General features: G+C 44.8%; 1 protein-coding gene and 1 long non-coding RNA gene across 2 annotated transcripts in view; one reads left to right on the plus strand and one right to left on the minus strand.

The window, feature by feature from the left end:
• Positions 1-16,902, minus strand: part of TMEFF2 (transmembrane protein with EGF like and two follistatin like domains 2) — a 123,584-nt gene that overhangs the window by 21,752 nt on the left and 84,930 nt on the right. Inside the window, exons 6-7 of the mRNA XM_086898255.1 lie at positions 10,213-10,361; positions 9,038-9,097 (exon numbers count right to left, since the gene is read on the minus strand). Coding sequence (XP_086754381.1) covers positions 9,038-9,097; positions 10,213-10,361 — 209 coding nt within the window. The remainder of the gene's footprint in view (positions 1-9,037; positions 9,098-10,212; positions 10,362-16,902) is intronic.
• Positions 14,416-16,454, plus strand: LOC147652187 (uncharacterized). Its single transcript, XR_015289396.1, has 4 exons — positions 14,416-14,732; positions 14,991-15,177; positions 15,265-15,398; positions 16,390-16,454. It is a non-coding gene; the product is annotated as an uncharacterized LOC147652187 (long non-coding RNA).

Raw genomic sequence — 16,902 nt, forward strand, 5'->3', positions numbered from 1 at the left:
CACCAGGTTCTTCTTTTCTTCCCCAACTGTATTTCCTCTAATTCCACCTCCTGAATCTAGGTGAAGCCTTTGTTATCTAAAGGCTCAGGTTACCACTGCACGTGTCTAAATGATCAAATTATCTTGTGTTTGTATTGCAATTTGACATGATGATACTCCTTCTACAAAAAAGGATTTTTCAGTCAGTTCTAAGTAGCAACTTTCCTTATGGTTACAACTTATTTATTACGACTGTCATATGCTTTCATCTCGTGGTATTTTGATATCTAACATTTCATAAAGAATGCCAAAACATCCCATGAAATAAAATTCTGAGGAAATTCAGTTCTATGAATATTTCAAAATATTTTTTTTTTTAACATTTCAGACTAGATCAAACACAAATATTTAAATGTTGATGTTTTCTGAAAACGGATATTCTAGCATCTCATTATAACTTTAACTCTCACATCCTTGGGAAGGCTCTGTGATTCCTAACAGCAAATTCACAGAAACTAGGCCTAAAATAGAGCTGCTGGGCATACAAATACACTGTGCTACTCCTCAATATCTATAAACTAACTCAAATTAGTGTAGTGGCTGGCAAACAGCTGCTGCGCACCATTTTGAACAGTATCCTTCAAGCATCTTGAGATGATCAAAGTGCCTGGAGGAAGGATGGAACCAAGGGTGAGGGAAATTCCTCCCCAAACCCAAAAAGCAGGATTAATTTCCCACCCTGTTCCTTGAGGAAGATTGATAGTCTTGTCTCAGTTCCCTTCTTTTCTTTTTTCTTTACTTTCTTTTCTTGGTGAAGCAGGGGAGTTGAGAAAGGAAAGAAGATGCTGTCAAGAGGGAAATGCCTTCAGGGTGTCAAAATGTCAAAGCTGGTATCTACCACTCTCCTGGCACGAGGATGAAGTGCTGGGGGTCACAGACTGGTACCTCAAGAGCAGCAGAGCTGCTACTGTGTGAAAGCCAGGCACCACAGCAGAGTCCCTCAGGAGGCACCTGGGCCACCACCCTGTGTCACCCCGAGTGTCAGACTGTTGGTCCTACAGAGGAACTGGGCTGCACAGTCCTTCCAGACCCCAAAGGCAGAAGAACCTAAGCTTCCCTGTGACTTGTGGTGTGCAGTGGGTCTGGGGCTGTCTGCAGTAAATTTCAGATCTGCGAAGCCGCTTCATGGCCCGCATTGTTTGATGGAGCTCATACAGAACTCTGCTATTTAATGCTGGTCTGTCTCAAAGGAGGGGCCTGAAAAATGACAAAGATGCAGTATTAACTAGGTGCTACAAAGTGATTCAGTCAGATACAAAAAGACCTTTTTGGATAACTGTAAATCCCTTCACAGGGGCAGAGGCTGCAGCCAGGAATTAAGGTGTATATTCCATATATCCATGGCAGCCAAACACTGGCTGTAGATCATGTTGTTTCATTCCCATAAACCTCTGAAATCAAAGGTTAGGAAAAACAAATTTTGGGAGTAGCTGTAACTACAGCGTAAAAACTAGCATGACTGCAAACCATAAATGTAATTTTTTGAGGGTCCTTACCCTTGCCATTAGAGGTCCTACTTAGGAAGTAGGTATCTGGTTAAAGACAACTTGAGAAATCAGGCACAATTCAGCTTGTGTTGAGATTTGGGGATCACATTTTTATGTGTAAGCAGGAAGGTTTATTTTCTGCAAGCTTTACCTTCCTTTCAGCTTACCCATTCTTCTGATCAGAACATAGATACTGAGCAGAGGACCAAAAGATCAGCAAGTACTGAAGGGTTCAGGTTTGCTTGTGAAGATGAGTTCTTGTGCTCCAAATAACACCAAACATATGCAAATGGAACGTTATGTGTTTATGGACTGGGACACAAATGGAAGAATCTGTGGAAATGCCTACATGAACTCAGGTCTGCTCATCTCTATTGCACATTGAATTTCTGTTTTTATCCCTAACCTTTAAGAGAACAAAATGTTACAGAAGGCTGCTAACATGATAGCATAAGGGGAAAACCAACAAGTAAGGCACACAGTCTTGGGCAAGCAGAAGTGTTTGGAGCAAGCTTCATAAATTTCTCACAGTTCTGATGGAAACCCCACATGAAAAAATACACTTGGATTACAACCTTCATCCTCACCCCACATCTTAAGGAAGCTTTGCAGCTGAATTCCTTTACAGGAGTTAAATGCTTTGGGGATGCTGACAAGAGTAAAACAGCCTGGTCTGGTTTTGTATTTTTTTAGGCTGCCCATGCCAATAGTGGTGTTACAAGCTGGAACTTGTTTTTCCTGTTTGTTTCCTACAGATCAAATTCTTAGTCTGGATTTACTGAATTTTCAGGCTCCCAAGTTTTAATGCAAATCAGATAGCTTTCTTTATAATGTTCACTCACAACAGTACTGAATTTTTTTGTTATGGGAAGAAAGCACAAACAAATTCTGCAACTTTTGATTCACACTCATTAGTGACTGAATTAAGGGCTAAGCTTGAGAGGCACACATGGAAATGTTCTTCCTCCTTGAGCTACATCAGTCTAGGTAAAAAGATGTCTAGCAGTTCACCTGAGACCTAATTTAAGTTTTAATGCTAACAATTACAGGTTCCATGAGCATGACTCTGGGAAATGGTAAGTAATGAAGATGCACAATTTATCTCATTATAAAGCAACTTCCCCCACCCCAGAAATAAAAAAAAATAAACAAGTCACATTTTACCAAGTTTAGCACATGCAATTCAAAGTTAGAGGAGAACTCCCATATAAAGTGAGGCATTCTCTTGAGGCTGGCAGATTAAATGAGCAATATTTCTCTCTCCCTCTTGCTTGTTTTTAAAATCTCCATGAGCCTGTTTTTATTTTGTATGCTCCTCAGGAAGGGACTGTTAGGAGTAAGTGCTTTTAAATCACATGGCACAATGCTCTGGAGTGCTGCAGCTTCCTTCCTGGCAGGGGGCTTGTTTGTGAAGCTATTATGTGACCCCTAAGACAGTGTGTCTGTCTCCCATTCCAAAAAAATTATGTAGATTTCAGCAGGATAGAGCCAGGCAGAAGCTGAAGGTAAATTTGAGAGGGTTCTACAGAAGAAAAGGACTTGGGGTAGCCTGTGCTGCAGTGCCCATGGCAAGACAATTGCATTATTGCCCCAGCCTTTCCTGTTTAGAAATAAAACATCCCGTCTTCCCTTATGGCTCAGGAAAATGCTGGGGTGGGACTTTGCACACTCCACCTTTTACAGCCCTGGAGTTAAATCACACAAGAAGTAGCTGCAGGTTTTCATTTCAAAAACACCCAGGACAAGCAGAGGTCTGAGGGGCCAAGAGGGTCTCTGGGACTGACTCTGTTGTCTACTCAGACTTGAGTCAAGAAGTAGCTGGAATTAGATTTATGGACCTAAAAGCTGGTATCTATCAGTGCCTTTTAGATTTTCCTCTGGATATCAACAACTCTGGAGGAGCTGCACCACAACAGAAGGGCTGGAGACCACCAGGCTACCAGAACACAGAGATTCTTTCTCACAAGAATCCAGACAGGGGTTTTTTCCTGTGCTTTGCAGAGCTCATCAACCACCTTTTTAGGACTTCCACTGTGCATAAAACTTAAGTATAATTTCATAAAACCTTGCAAACAAATGCAAATAGCAATTTGTAAATGCAAATAGAAATTCAAGCAACATTTAAAAGCTACCTGCTTTAAAAAAAAAGCATCAGTTGTACCATTCTTGTTATTCCACAGGTTGGAGTGTGTGTGTCTGTGTGTGTGTGAGCGCAGGTGGAGGCCACAGCTAGACAGCATTCATGCTGCCACACGGCTGCCAAAATATTAAAATCCAGTTTTCTTCAATTTTAAAGTGATTTGATGGAATAGCAGGAAGGCTTTCTATATAATCTATTTATTTAGTGTGACAACCTCTGACTCTGAGGAATCAAAAGCCAAGCAAATCTGCATATGCAAGGATGTAATTTCCCTCACATTTTTACAAAGCTGCAGATGAGAAATAGTTTCTCTCTAGCTGTGATGGTTGCACAGTGTTCAGCTTTGTGTCTCACTTGCTAATTCCATTAAGAAGAAAGGAAAGCCTGGTTCACAAAGGCAGAGCAAAAATGCACCATAGTTTATATCCCATAGCTAAGCTCTGGGGCTTTATTATTCTTCAGCAGTTCCGCAAATGGCTGACATAGTAGTAGACACAAAATTTAATTTAAACGAACAATGTCAAGTGGTTTAGACTCTGAACTTAACCTGCTTTGAAAATGTTATGATCTGGAGATGGAATCTAGTCTGAAGTTCATATTTTAGTCCAGGGGCGGGAAAAAAAAAAAAAAAAAAAAAGTAGTCACTACAGAAATTCAGCACTGCTGTTCTGATTCCTGGCTGCTCTCCAGGCCTGTTACAGACAACGGAGATGGCTGTGAGCGAATTGTATTTACTCTGGACTCCAAAACTCCTGGACTTTTAAAGGGACTCACTGAAGAGTCCAAGAGTCTTCTTTATCCTTGTAATGTGTGATGGCTCTCATGGCCTTCATCCCACAGCCGTGGCCCAGCCAAGGGAAGATGATGTGTTGACACAGATGGATTTTGCCCTTTTTGGTGGAGCTCTGAGTTTGCTTGGGCAACACAGCCATCTGCTGGATTACTCGCCCGAGTACCCCCGGGAGTGCCAGGACGGCCCCGGTGCCAGGAAGCGCTCGGAAAAAGATCCAAGACTGTCATGCAGGTTTGAAATCCCATGGGAAGCCAGGAGGGTGAGCTGGGAACAGAGCAGCCACGAGCAGACGTGCAGCATTTTGTGCTCGTTATCGGTTCTGGGCACAGCAACAGCGCTGGCACGATGGGCCAAGGCACTGCCTGCAGGACTCCCCAGGAAGGCATCCCCTGAGGCTGCTGCCAAGGGAGAGTTTATTGCCCTCCAGAAACCCAAAAATACAGCTCAAACTGACCACATTTTTCACCAGAGGAGACTATTTGGGCTGAAAATGCCTCCTCCTCCCTTCCATCAGCTTCTCTGCGCTGCTGGCATTCAGCTGCTGAGACTTGATCTAATCAATGCTCATATGGGGAGGTTTGTCTGGCCTGGAAGATGATATTATTGAATAGGTCTATCAAATTTGTCAGTGTCTTCGCTGACAATTTTCATGAATATATAACATTGAAATACGGCACATCCATACTGACTTATTCCTTATGGTGTTCAAAGTGGCTTGGAAAAAACCCTCTGTAATTTGATAATGAGAAAGGATAAAGTCATTAGGGGGATAATTGCTAATATCCAGATCTTAAGAAGAGAATATAAATATTGAAGAATACAAATAAACAGGCAAATGGATTAACAAGATGAGAACTCCTTGATTGCCTGGACTCTGAACTCCAAAATGCCACCAAAATAGCCTTAGTTATGCATATAATGGAGAAATTCAAGAAAACATCCATCACAGGACCTTCAGCTCAGACACTACATTCTAGAACATACATTACACTTAAAATGCTTCAAAATGCTCTTTCATGGAAATTGCAAGATAAAGTGTATTTCTATTGGATTTGGTGGAAAAAATCACACCCATTCATTTATTCAGTAAAACCAAATTTCACTGCACAAACTTGATCAAGGTCAATGATCCGCCATTTGTTGAGGAGAGTGAAAATCTCCTGAAGTCTGATAAATACCTTGGGGTTTCAGAAAAAGGGAAGGCCAGAACTGCACAGAGGCACAAATGGACAGAGTACAGACACCGAGCTGACACGTATGGCACAGGCAAGGGTGGAATGGTGACCCCGGAGGGGCAGGACAGGGTCAGAGAAGGGCGTCCTGCAGCTCACTCCTAGGTTTGCAAAAGGGGGTACTGCTTTTTGGGTGCCTCTGATGTTGGCCAGGCACTTGGAGAGCTGGCACAGATCTTGCCTGTGTAAAGCAAGAGCCCTTAAAAACCGAGGGGATGCAAAGGTTTACCCCCCAAAGGAACGAGCGCCCTCGGCTTTGCAAACCAAAAGATTTGTGCATTATTGGTGAGCATCAGCGGGCTGGTGAGAACAGGAGGGAGCGAGGACACTGAACAGAAGGTTTGAATAGTTTGATATGGAAAAACTCAGCTGGGTGTTGGGACTTGAGGCTGCTTGCAGAGCTGCTGCCTTCCCGGGCCCCCACGGTGGGCATGGCGGGGGTGGTTATGGAAAATCCCGCACTGCTCAGCCACCACAGTCCCTGCAAACAGCCTTTGGCTGCATTAGCATAATTGACAACATCAATTATGCCCACTGCCATACTCTCTCCTGGGAAAGTCTGTCCATACAACTCAATGTTTTTAAAAACGTGCGGTGTTCATGGTCCCGACGATTTTTAGTGCCACTAAATGGGAGAGAACAAAGGTATTCTGTGGAAGGCCACAGGCTTGGGGAAATTACTTCAGAGGCTGAGGAACTGTTGCTTTTTCACACAAAGCTTCCCAAGGTTAGGGCAGCATTTCCTGCCTGAGGAGGTATGAAGGTGGGAAAAAAGCAGCACATACCACATTCTTATCACAGCCATCACCATCAAATGTTTCTGCAGCTGAAAGAACAAGAGGATAGCACAGGGCTTCCTGTCTGGCAAACACTGAGGCATGAATGTTCACTGAGCCTCAGTTTCATACTGCTGCCTTCCTTTTCCCTGATTATTTCTGGAAGGCTGGAGCTGTTGCAGCTTTTTGATACAGCAGTCCCATTCCCTTAAGGTCCCCTGACAGGGTTATGCCCCAGACATTTGGGGACACTGGAGGCATGTGGATTTGCCCTGCATAAACTAGCAATTTTCACCCTACATGCTGTTACTGTATGCAAAAATGAAGAATTTAAGCCAGAGTAATAGGTGCACACAAAAAAAGACATCAGCTGGCACAGGAGACTGTGGCTGAGGGTAAATCCGTGGATAGAATCTGAGGAGACCTGCCCAGGGAACCACCCTTGAGAAGCCCACTGGGGCCTGAGCCACAACAGGAGCCCCAAGAAGGGGCTTCCTAAGGTGCAACAACGGTGCCTGCCTGTGCCAGGGGTACCCTCTGGGCTTCACTGCTGATTCAGGACGCCTCCATCAACTCCCACGGCTGTAGGGAAGGGGAGGTGACCTGTGTCCTTTCCACAGACCTTTGTCATCTCTCACTGGACTATTTGCTTCCACACTCCTTCTGACCTCTTGGTGCTCAGAGACCATCTCCACTACAGAGCTGCTCCTCTGTGCCATGGCTCTGCCCTCCTCCCTGTCAAGATTCCTCCTGAGGTCCCTCCTTGGCTCCCAACCCCTGACAACACCTTGCTGGAGTCAATTTTCTTCCCACCACCTGTCCTCTTGAATGTGGGCTGAAATACCACCTCTCCTAAGCAAAAGCTGTTCTTTTCCTCCTGCTCATTTGAGCTCAAGCTGCCTTCTGTGCTCCTCTTCCTCCAAGACCCATGACGTGCCTTTCTCTTGTCACCACTGCGATCTCATCCTCCTCCCTAATCCCCAACCTGCCTTTCCTCCCTTCTTGATACAACTCAGTTGCTTCATGTTTAAGCCTGCTGTCTCCTCCCTAGCTGATGTGGGTCCCTGCCATCCTAAAGCAAATCCACCAGTCAGCAGCAGCACAGGACAGGCTGCACACTGAAAATGGGCTCCAGGCCTCCATCTCGGCTTGGGGAAGCCAGTGCTCTCCTCAGCTCTCCAGCAAGAAAGAGAAAGGATTTAAGGTAACATTACTTGGCTCTGTTTCTAACTTGAAATAAATCATTTTGGCCTACTTGGCCTTTACTCCTGTCCCTAGAGGACACAACATCAGCCTCTCCAGCCTTTTAAGAAAACTGACTACTACCCCCCACAAAATGCTGAGGGCAATCAAGAGTTTGGAGGAAAAACACTGAAGACATTTTTCTCTTTGCATGTCCCTGTCTTCACCAATGGAAGGGCTCCTTGGCAGTAGGAAACACCTTGACTGTGGCTCACCCTTGATCCTTTAGAAATTCATTCCAGCATTTTCTTTCCATAGCAGCTTCTACTCTCCGTGATTCATGCTGCAGCAGCCCCCAGCCCCTCGCACTGCTCTGCCTCACCGAGGCATCATTTATTCAGAGCCCTATGTTTTAATCATCACGGGCTGTTTTAAGTGGGAAAGGAGCAATCACTCCTAAGGTACCCCTTGTCACAGGGATGGCACAGAGGCCCTGCACAGGAGATGAGCAGCTGCAGTAACTACTGCCCCGGGACTGTCCCAGCAGGAAATGTTCACACCCGCAGCTGGCTTCCACCCAAGCCATGCAGCTCGGGCAAACCCAGTGATCCACACCTACTCTCTCCAAACACTTCAAAACCACAGAAACATCACAAAACTGAAGCAATGAGTGCATCACCTGACCCATTTTCACCAGACCTTCCCAGAGGCTTTCACTCTCAGTGTGAGCCGTGAGCATTTCCATGCACGTGCGCGCGCACACGCACGTTCGATTTCTAAATCAATCCTCCCAGGCAAAGGGTGTAAAAAATGTCTCCCAAACCTCACTAGTATTTACATGTTTTTAATTTCAAGTGCCATATAGGGCTATTCAGCCTTTATATTTTACTGTAGCTTCTAAATAAATTAAACCCATTTATCACTTAAACCCCCCACATTTTAAGAACCTTATTAACTTCATAGTTAAATGCCGACAGGTGATATCCATTACGGCAGCGTTTCATGGTATCCCAGCAGTGCTATAAGCTGGATTTTCACTTCCTTAAACCTGTATATCATGACAAAGATATGCATAATCTAGTGGACTGATTCTATAATTTTCAATAAAGTCTGCTAATTCTGGCAAATAATTTACAGTACTTATTTCCTCTGTCAGAACAGGTGTTTTATGGCTAGAGTAGCTGTAGGTTGACAAAAATAGAAGCAGCCCATTTATTAAGAAGAGAGTTTGTAGCAAAAGACAGAGTAATGGAAAGACAGTGTTTTCTTAAAGCAAAACCAGGAAAACTGTACTAGAAGATGAGGACACTTCACCTCAGCAAATGAAGGAGAAAAAGAGACTTACACAGATCCTGTGAATTGCGATTCTCACAGAATAGGAACCGTACCTGCATAATCTGTCCTTGCATAATGCCCATCTTCTGATTTTGTAGTTGTTGTGGTATTGTCTGTGTGAAAAGAAAGGCGTTGAATTGCCTGGGGAGCCTGGACTCGATACAGCCCATGCCCCAGCCCCAGTGCCCAGGCAGAGCTAACTTCACTTGCACACACATCATCTCTGCTGGCTGCAAGGCCCTCCTCAGCCTGCCAGGTGAAAACAGCAGGAACTTTTCTCTAACAATATGTGATAACAGATTGCAGCTGGGATAAATATATCAGTCTGGAGCAGGAGTTGTCATTTCTGTTCTACTTGAAGTAATTGGGGAGTTTTAATAGGTACCCTGAAATGAACTGCCACTTAGGGTGGTTAACTTCAAAGAGATAGGAGTAAACTGGAATATGTTTAATACACCTGTATACTATGGCCTTGTGAGTAGATGTACTGAGGATTTATGGGTCAGATGCTAAGGAAAAAAGCCATTGAGAGTCTGAGCCTCTCTAGACACTTTATTTACAGGAGCTATTGAAAGGCAAATTCTCTTCATTTTTATTTTAGAGAAAAACAGGGTTTTTAAAGTCAGCTCAAGGGTTTCAGGTGATGTAGTAGCCCAGGAGGTAGGCACAGAGAAGCACTGTATTTAGGGAGAAACAGAGAGAACCTTGAGCCACAATTGGAAAACTTCCTTCCAGGCATCTTGGGCATAATGGGGCACAGCAAGGGTCACCTGAAGAACCAGCCCAAGCACCATGCTTGGGAGCACCTCTTTGGAGAATCTCCCAAGACTGCCTCATGCTGCTCCAGCTAAGGAAGCACCAGAGGATCTATCCTGGGTGGCAAATGTACCTGAGGGGCATTCCCACTGTCCTGCTCCAAGTGCTGCCTGGCAGGCAGAGCTCTGGGCAGGAGACTGGTGACTGATGCAGATGCCAGTGCAGGGCTGGCCTGTCCCCTGCTGCAGCCACGGGCAGGGTTAGGAGTGCTGCCCCCCTCACACCTCGCTGTGTCTGCCTCTCACCACAGCCTGTGCGGTATAAACTGCAGCAGTCTAATGGAAATGGAACAATTCCCAAATAAGAAGCCAGCCCTGGTTCTTTTTTCTTTTTTTTTTTTTTTTTCTTTTCTTTTTCTCCCAGAACAAAAATTGAAAACATTCTTTGAAATGAGTTTTGTTATGAGAGTTACCTTGACATCGACCCAAAGACATGACTTCAATTTTCTCCTGTTTCTGGCATGATGCCTCTTTGATTTGACATGCATTATCATAAGATTTCCCATCGGAAGCACAAAGAGGATTGAAGTTGGTTTGAGAACAGTCAATGTTGCACACACACCTGAAAAGATACAGAAAGAGAAAAAAGAAGAGGCTAATATGAGAAACTTTTTTCAAGACATCATAAATGCATCTCAGAAATACAAGTGTTTATATTATCCTGACTGTACAATGCAAATCAACATAATGGAAGTGGAAAGTTCTGTCAAGAGGTCATTTGTATTTCTCGATGGAAATGAGATGCAGGGAGAGAGAAGCAACCCATAAAAGCAAGCAAAAAGAAAGATAAAAGAAGTGTATTTTACGTGGAAAACTGTACCACAGCATTACCACTTGTAATCTCCTGTAAACCAAAGAGATATTCAGATAAATAAAGCAAGCTGCTGAGCCCTCCTGCAAACTAAAGGAGCCACAAAATTCTCCTCTGTTCAGGTACTGCCCACTGTATGCAACACCATATAAATGTGGGTTTATATCAATTTATGATTTAATTCTGAAAATAATTACAGCACCTAGAGGCACTCTGATTAACAAGAATAGTAAGAGAAGATGTGATACTGAAGCCTCACTTCACCCTACTGGGATAAAACCACCTGCCATGACTGAGAGCAGGGATGAGACCACACTCTGTGCCTTGGGCTGGTGGGATGTCCCCAGCTCCTGGACACAGAGAAGCTGCTCACTATTAAAAGCAGGAGAATGCTGTTTTAGGGATTTACACAAACACTTTCTGAAGCACTTGGATAAGTCACCGAGCAGAAAGCCTTACCCAGGTGTCACCCAGGAAGGTCCCCTGACCTGGTGCTGTGCTCTGTGTGGGGTGAAGGCTCCCATGTCCAAGAGCACAGTGAGGGCAAATGCTTGTAGGGCAGTGGTGGCCCCATCCTCAGATTGCTTATGGCCATCTCCAGAGACTCCAGGACCCAGCTTGTGAGCTGGGCTGCCCTGTGATGTGAACCAGAGCACGGGGAGGTATTCACTTCCAAAGTCTGCTCTGGATTTGAGCTAACGCACTAACGTGGACACATCCTGATCCCAGCAAGCCTTGCCATTGCTTCTAAGATGGAGAAACCTAATTATTTCCATCGACAGCAGGCTGCAGACTCTTTTCTTTAGGTTTCTCCTATTTCATTATCATTAGCAACATCAGACACCCTTGGGCATCGGCAGGGGAAAGGCACGCTAATCTTCTGTCCCCCAACTGTGCCGTGTAACAGACAGCTCAGCCTCAGCAAACCCAATGTGATCTTGCTTGGGGACAAAGCCAGAGGTCTAACCTGGCAGCTGCTCCAGCTCTTCTGAGCATGTAATTGTGCCCATGCTGCTATCTAAACTCTTCCTGGCTCCTTCTGACATTAAGGCAGAGTAATGCGATTGATGCTCCATCTCCAGCCCACTGGTAGTGCTGAGCCTCGCAGCGCCAGCTCCGCAGCTCTCCCTTCGGAAAGCTAAGTAATGGAAATGTCAGGCCTCCAGCCTCGCTGCTTGATTTAAGAAAGTGTTTAAAAGTCAGTCCACCTCCCATTTGCAGCAGACATCTGGACACCTTTGACTACGGGAGGTGTAGAGGGATATACACAAAACTTTGGTGGAAAGAGGAAGAAGGAAATTAGAGTGTGTGGGTCAGATCTCTCCATCACCCCGTTTGGCTTCTGGCTTCCAGGAGTGTGCCCAGGGTGATGGAAAACAGTGGAACCAGTAGTTGTCTTCTTTTAGAGTTTGTTTTTTTTACCCTGGGTAGGTCTATCTACCCCAAATGTTCACGAAATACAGGAAACTTCAGTTCAAAAAGAGGCCAGTGGTGAAAAGCTGTGGTTATAAATTAAATTACATGATTTCATAACTCGAAGAAAAGCGTCTAGCTCTCTGTGTGTAGCAATTTCCCCACACTGATAAACATACAGAATATAAGAAAAAAATTCCAGTGCATTTCCCAAGAATCTCCTTATCAGCAGAATAAGAATGTTCTGCTCCACTGAAATATTAACCATCATCATTTCTTCCTGCAGCCATTTCCAGCTTCCCACCTTAGTCAAACTCACTTCATTAGGAAACATTTACTGCTCAAGTAATAGCAATTCTTTCCACGTAGCTCCACCATTTGCATTTCAGATGGGACACAATCAGCCATATGCTCCTTTTTTTTTGGTAATAAACCAGCTAAGAAACAGCTTCACTTCTCTACATTTTGCTACAGAAAAATGAGTGAAGGTTAATATATATTATGTTTCAAGTCAAGAGAAAATTAAGCCAACAGGAAAATTACAACAAAGGGGTGCTCTTTAGGGGAAATCTCAGCAACTTTGGATGCAATTTCAGAAATACCTAGGGGATGCAGGAACCTATGCTCAGACACTTTAGAGACATATTTTTAAAGGTGTTTAAATGCTTAAAGATGCATGCAACCGCTTTGTGTGGGATTTTTGGCATCTCAGAGACCTATCTCCCACTGATTTCAAAGACCGCTTCAGAGCCCACTGGGCATTTATTTACATCTTCTGATACCTTCCAAAACAGAAAGACCCAAAATTACTTTCCTGACCTCTTCCAGCAAAACTGAGAAGAGAACCAAGGTTTTTCTGTACCCCACTCTAAAATTTCAACCATGACACCAGCCTTTCTTTCCAAGCAAACCTCAGCAGCAGCTGCAGGAAGAGGAAGCGCCACGGGAGCACCACGAATCACACGCTGCTTGTGCTGGGGTCAGATCACTCTTGTGCCAGGGAGAGCAGAAAGGGACACCCCCAGGATGACACCATATGCTCCAAAGGCTTATAGGATCTCCTGTGTGAAGCCTGATTTTCAAGGCCAGCTAGAGGGATGCTGAAAAAAACACCAAACTTGTCACCCCGACCTCCCTGCTGCAAGGATCTGTGCATCATCCACCCCCTGCACAGTTTTCAGCAGACAACTTCTAGCTTGCATCCACAGTTTATTGCTGCTTTTTACACTTTTATACTCAAATCCTACTTTAAGGCTGCACAATTAAGTCGACATCAAATATATGTCAGGAAGTGCGAAAGGTAGGATTGCATCAGGAAGATTAATGCTCCTGTGTTGCTGACTCTTTTTAATTTATAGTGCTCCTCTTATCAGGGAAAATGACGCTATTCCAACACATTTTTTTCAAACTGGAGGAAGCAACACTCTGCCATTTGGACCCTGCTGCCAAAGTCCAGAAGGTCAAATTGCAGGGAAAGAGGTGAGGCATGTACTCCAAATGTGTGTGCCCAGGCAATACCTCAGACTTAAGTGGGACCCACCAGTGAGGCAATAAATACATCATGAACAGTACTTAATGCACTTCATTGAATGAAAACCTTCAAAAGTGCCTTCACTTCTTGCAGCATTATAAAATGCAAGAGTGGGACTCTCTTGTGTTAAACAAGAACCAAACTGTGACATCCCTGCTTGGCTCAGGGGGTGTATGTTAGGTGAGAGTACCAGTGGTGTTATTTTCTGGGCACACAGAGTCGCTCCAGCTCTTGTGGGACACAGAAGCCCCATACCCTGAAGAGAGCCTCCCCCTAACACTTGTCATGCACAGGGCTGGCAGCACCCATCCCACTGCCAGGGCTGTGTCCCATGGGCTGGCTGGCTGCCTGCAGCTCCCCACTCCCTGAGGCACCCCAGTATGCCTTCAGTTTGAAGTAATTTGATCATCTGAGCATGTTATCATCCTGCCTACGACTTCTGGTTATAGTTCTATCAATAAATCCATTTGCTTTCTGTGTTCCTAAGTGTAGCACTGAAGAAAGCCTGGCAATAGAAAGGCTGACTGAGCATTCCTGGGGCTCAAGACACCGTGGGAAGGTCAGTGAGGTTTCCTAGGGGGTCACAGAATGAAACTGTACCCAAGAGCATACACAGAATACGTGTGTAAGATTTCACCATGCCTTCTGCAGTCAGAAAGGCAGCTTTAAAAGCCTCTGTGAGGAAGGAGAGCCTCCAAGATGTCAGCAGATACCCTGCAGCTCCTCTGAGAAAGGAAGAAATGCTGTTCCACAGGACCTTTTCATCTTCAAGTAATGAAGGGCTCATATGTTAATTGATTAAAATTTGGGCTGCCACCATAAACAATCATTAAGGAAGGCTCATTTTCTTATGTCTTCCAGGTCACTGTGACAGTCTCCAATGAGTTCCCTTTCTTTTATACGCTTTATTTTATTCCATTTCATTTCACATGATGATAATTCTGGAGGAGCTGAATATCCAGCAGTCTGTGTGGTTACTTTGGTGATCATGGAAGCAGAAAACACCAAAGCAAACTGAAAAGACTGTTGAAGGGGCAAGCCTGGGCACCTCCTGAGGGGATTTTGGGCTAACTCCCCATGGTGGATCTTGCAACAAGGATGTTGCTGGACCCTGTCATGAGAATGTCACACCCAGGATGAACCAGAAAGTGTCTGCAGGCAGAGGTGCAGCTCTGCAGGTAAGATGCAGGAGAGGCCCAGGAGGATGCCTGGGGGAGAGCTGGCAGAGCTGAGCTTAGCCTGAGGCAGGTGAGATGCTGACAGGCACCTCCCTGTGCCTCACTGCCGACCTGTGGGGCGCGTGTTGCTGCACTCTGCTCTGCCAGCTCTGGGAGCTTCTGTCAAGGCAGGAACTGCAAAGAGGGTGCTCAGCAGCACCAGGGAACCCACGGGCATTTTGGGATTTCACCTGTTCGTCCTGCTTCTTCCCTCCCCAGGGGAATGAGAGAAGAGCACAAAGAACTCCTTTCCAGCCCGGATCCTGATCATGAAGAAACGCTGCCCAGCCCTCAGTCTGGTCTATGTGCCAGCAGTGACGGTGATGTGCTGCACCAGGCTGCTTGGCCAAGCTGGAAAAGCCAACTTGGCTTTCTGCTGAATCAGTCTCCACAAAAAATTAATGGGGTCAGTAAACCAGGCATGTGTGAGTGCACAATCTCCAAACACCCCATGCTTCTGCAAATAACATATGGTATTATTTTCTGGGCACAGAGAGTACCTTTGCCTGCAGAGAGCAAGCTACTGAAGAGAGGATTCATGGCTATGAAGGACTGTCCTGGAAGGAGGAACTGCATTTTAAGGAGGAATCTCAGTGAAACGAGAGAATGGTTCTTTGCCCATGAAGGGTAGGAGAATCCTATAATTCTATTTCCTTAGTTCATGAATAGAATGTAATCATTAGTGACACAGCGATGACAAAAAGAAAGGCACTCCATGCTTTATCTTTACTCCTAAGACAACTATTTAGTCTTTGTTTACAGCAATGTATTAGTGAAAACTGATTTTATAAAAATTACTACGCAATATCTGCACGTAGCATGAGGAAGGTTTCCTATGTAGCTCTGATGGGAAGCAAGGAGGATAAATGAGACAGTGCTTCCAGAAGAGTGGTTTCACTGGGAACAGATGCAGGCACATTTCTGTCAGAGCGAGATGGCAATGGCAGTTCTTCCTCATTCAGCATCTTTTAATTAGCCCTCTGCTGTTTGGAAACCTGAGAGCATTGTTGGTACTACCTCTGTTTATTAAAGATTCATATTCAGACTTTGCTGGCCGTGGGTCATTTGCTTTTTGGAAGCAGAGCAACAGAAAATTGTGCCTGAGATATCTGAAAGAGAAGTACTTAATGAAATGACTAACGTCTTCAGCCAAGTGTCTAGTTGATTACAGGGTCCAAACAGCAGAACAGCAATAAATCTGCCACAAAGAGAATTGTCAGTCAAGAAAAAAGGCATAAAACCAAAGAGACAGGGAGGCAAGAGCTAAAAATGTGAAAATGCAAATCTAGTGTTATTTTTACTAGTCAGAGCTCTGATATTTGAGCGCATATGCTAATTTGGTCAAGTGTGAGATCCCACCATGTCTCAGAGAGCACTGCTTTACAGGGAAGGTGAAGTTCCATTCTGCAATAATTTTAAACGTTGTATATTTTCTCCAAGAAAAAAAAAAAAAAAAAAAAAAGCAGTGAAAACCCCTGAAAACCCCTACAACATTTTTCAGCATAAAGAAGCCCAAAGCCTTTCCTTTGCCATGAAACTGTATAAATAAAAACACAGTTGTTGTACATTTATGATGTTTCCACCAGAGATATTTCTTATCTTCCTCTGCTCTGTGTAGAAAATGGTGATCAGAAACTCGAATTTCTGGATGTCAGCACAGACTTCTCCAAGACCCCTGCCCCTGTGAGTAGGACATTAAATGCCCATTTAAAGCAAATCTGGCAGTATATGTCTGCATAAAGAGCCTGGCAATCAGTCCCAAATGCCTTTTCTATCATTTGGATTCCTGCAAGGTTTTTCTTTCTGGTACACAGGGCATCTTTGTTGACATTACCAGCAGGCAAGCTGAAATGAAGCCAGGCCTAACATGACGCCTCGACACTGGAACAGGCATTGTAGCACGGTTCAGCCGCGTGTCGGGAGGCTGGTGGGAGCCCTCATTTACCCAGGCAGCTTTGGGGGCGTTCAGTGCCTCAACACAACATCATGCAGAGACATTTGAACGAGCTCTAGGCAGGGGCTGGGCAAGGTGAACCTCAGGTATCTTGCTCAGACACACAGCCGGTGACAGCCCTTCACTGGGGGCAGTGACAGGTCACCTCTGTACCCACCTCGGCACAGCACCCACCCA

This window comes from Cyanistes caeruleus, chromosome 7, assembly GCF_971803275.1.
Source record: "Cyanistes caeruleus chromosome 7, bCyaCae1.hap1.1, whole genome shotgun sequence".
In the NCBI taxonomy this organism is placed as follows: Eukaryota; Metazoa; Chordata; class Aves; order Passeriformes; family Paridae; genus Cyanistes; species Cyanistes caeruleus.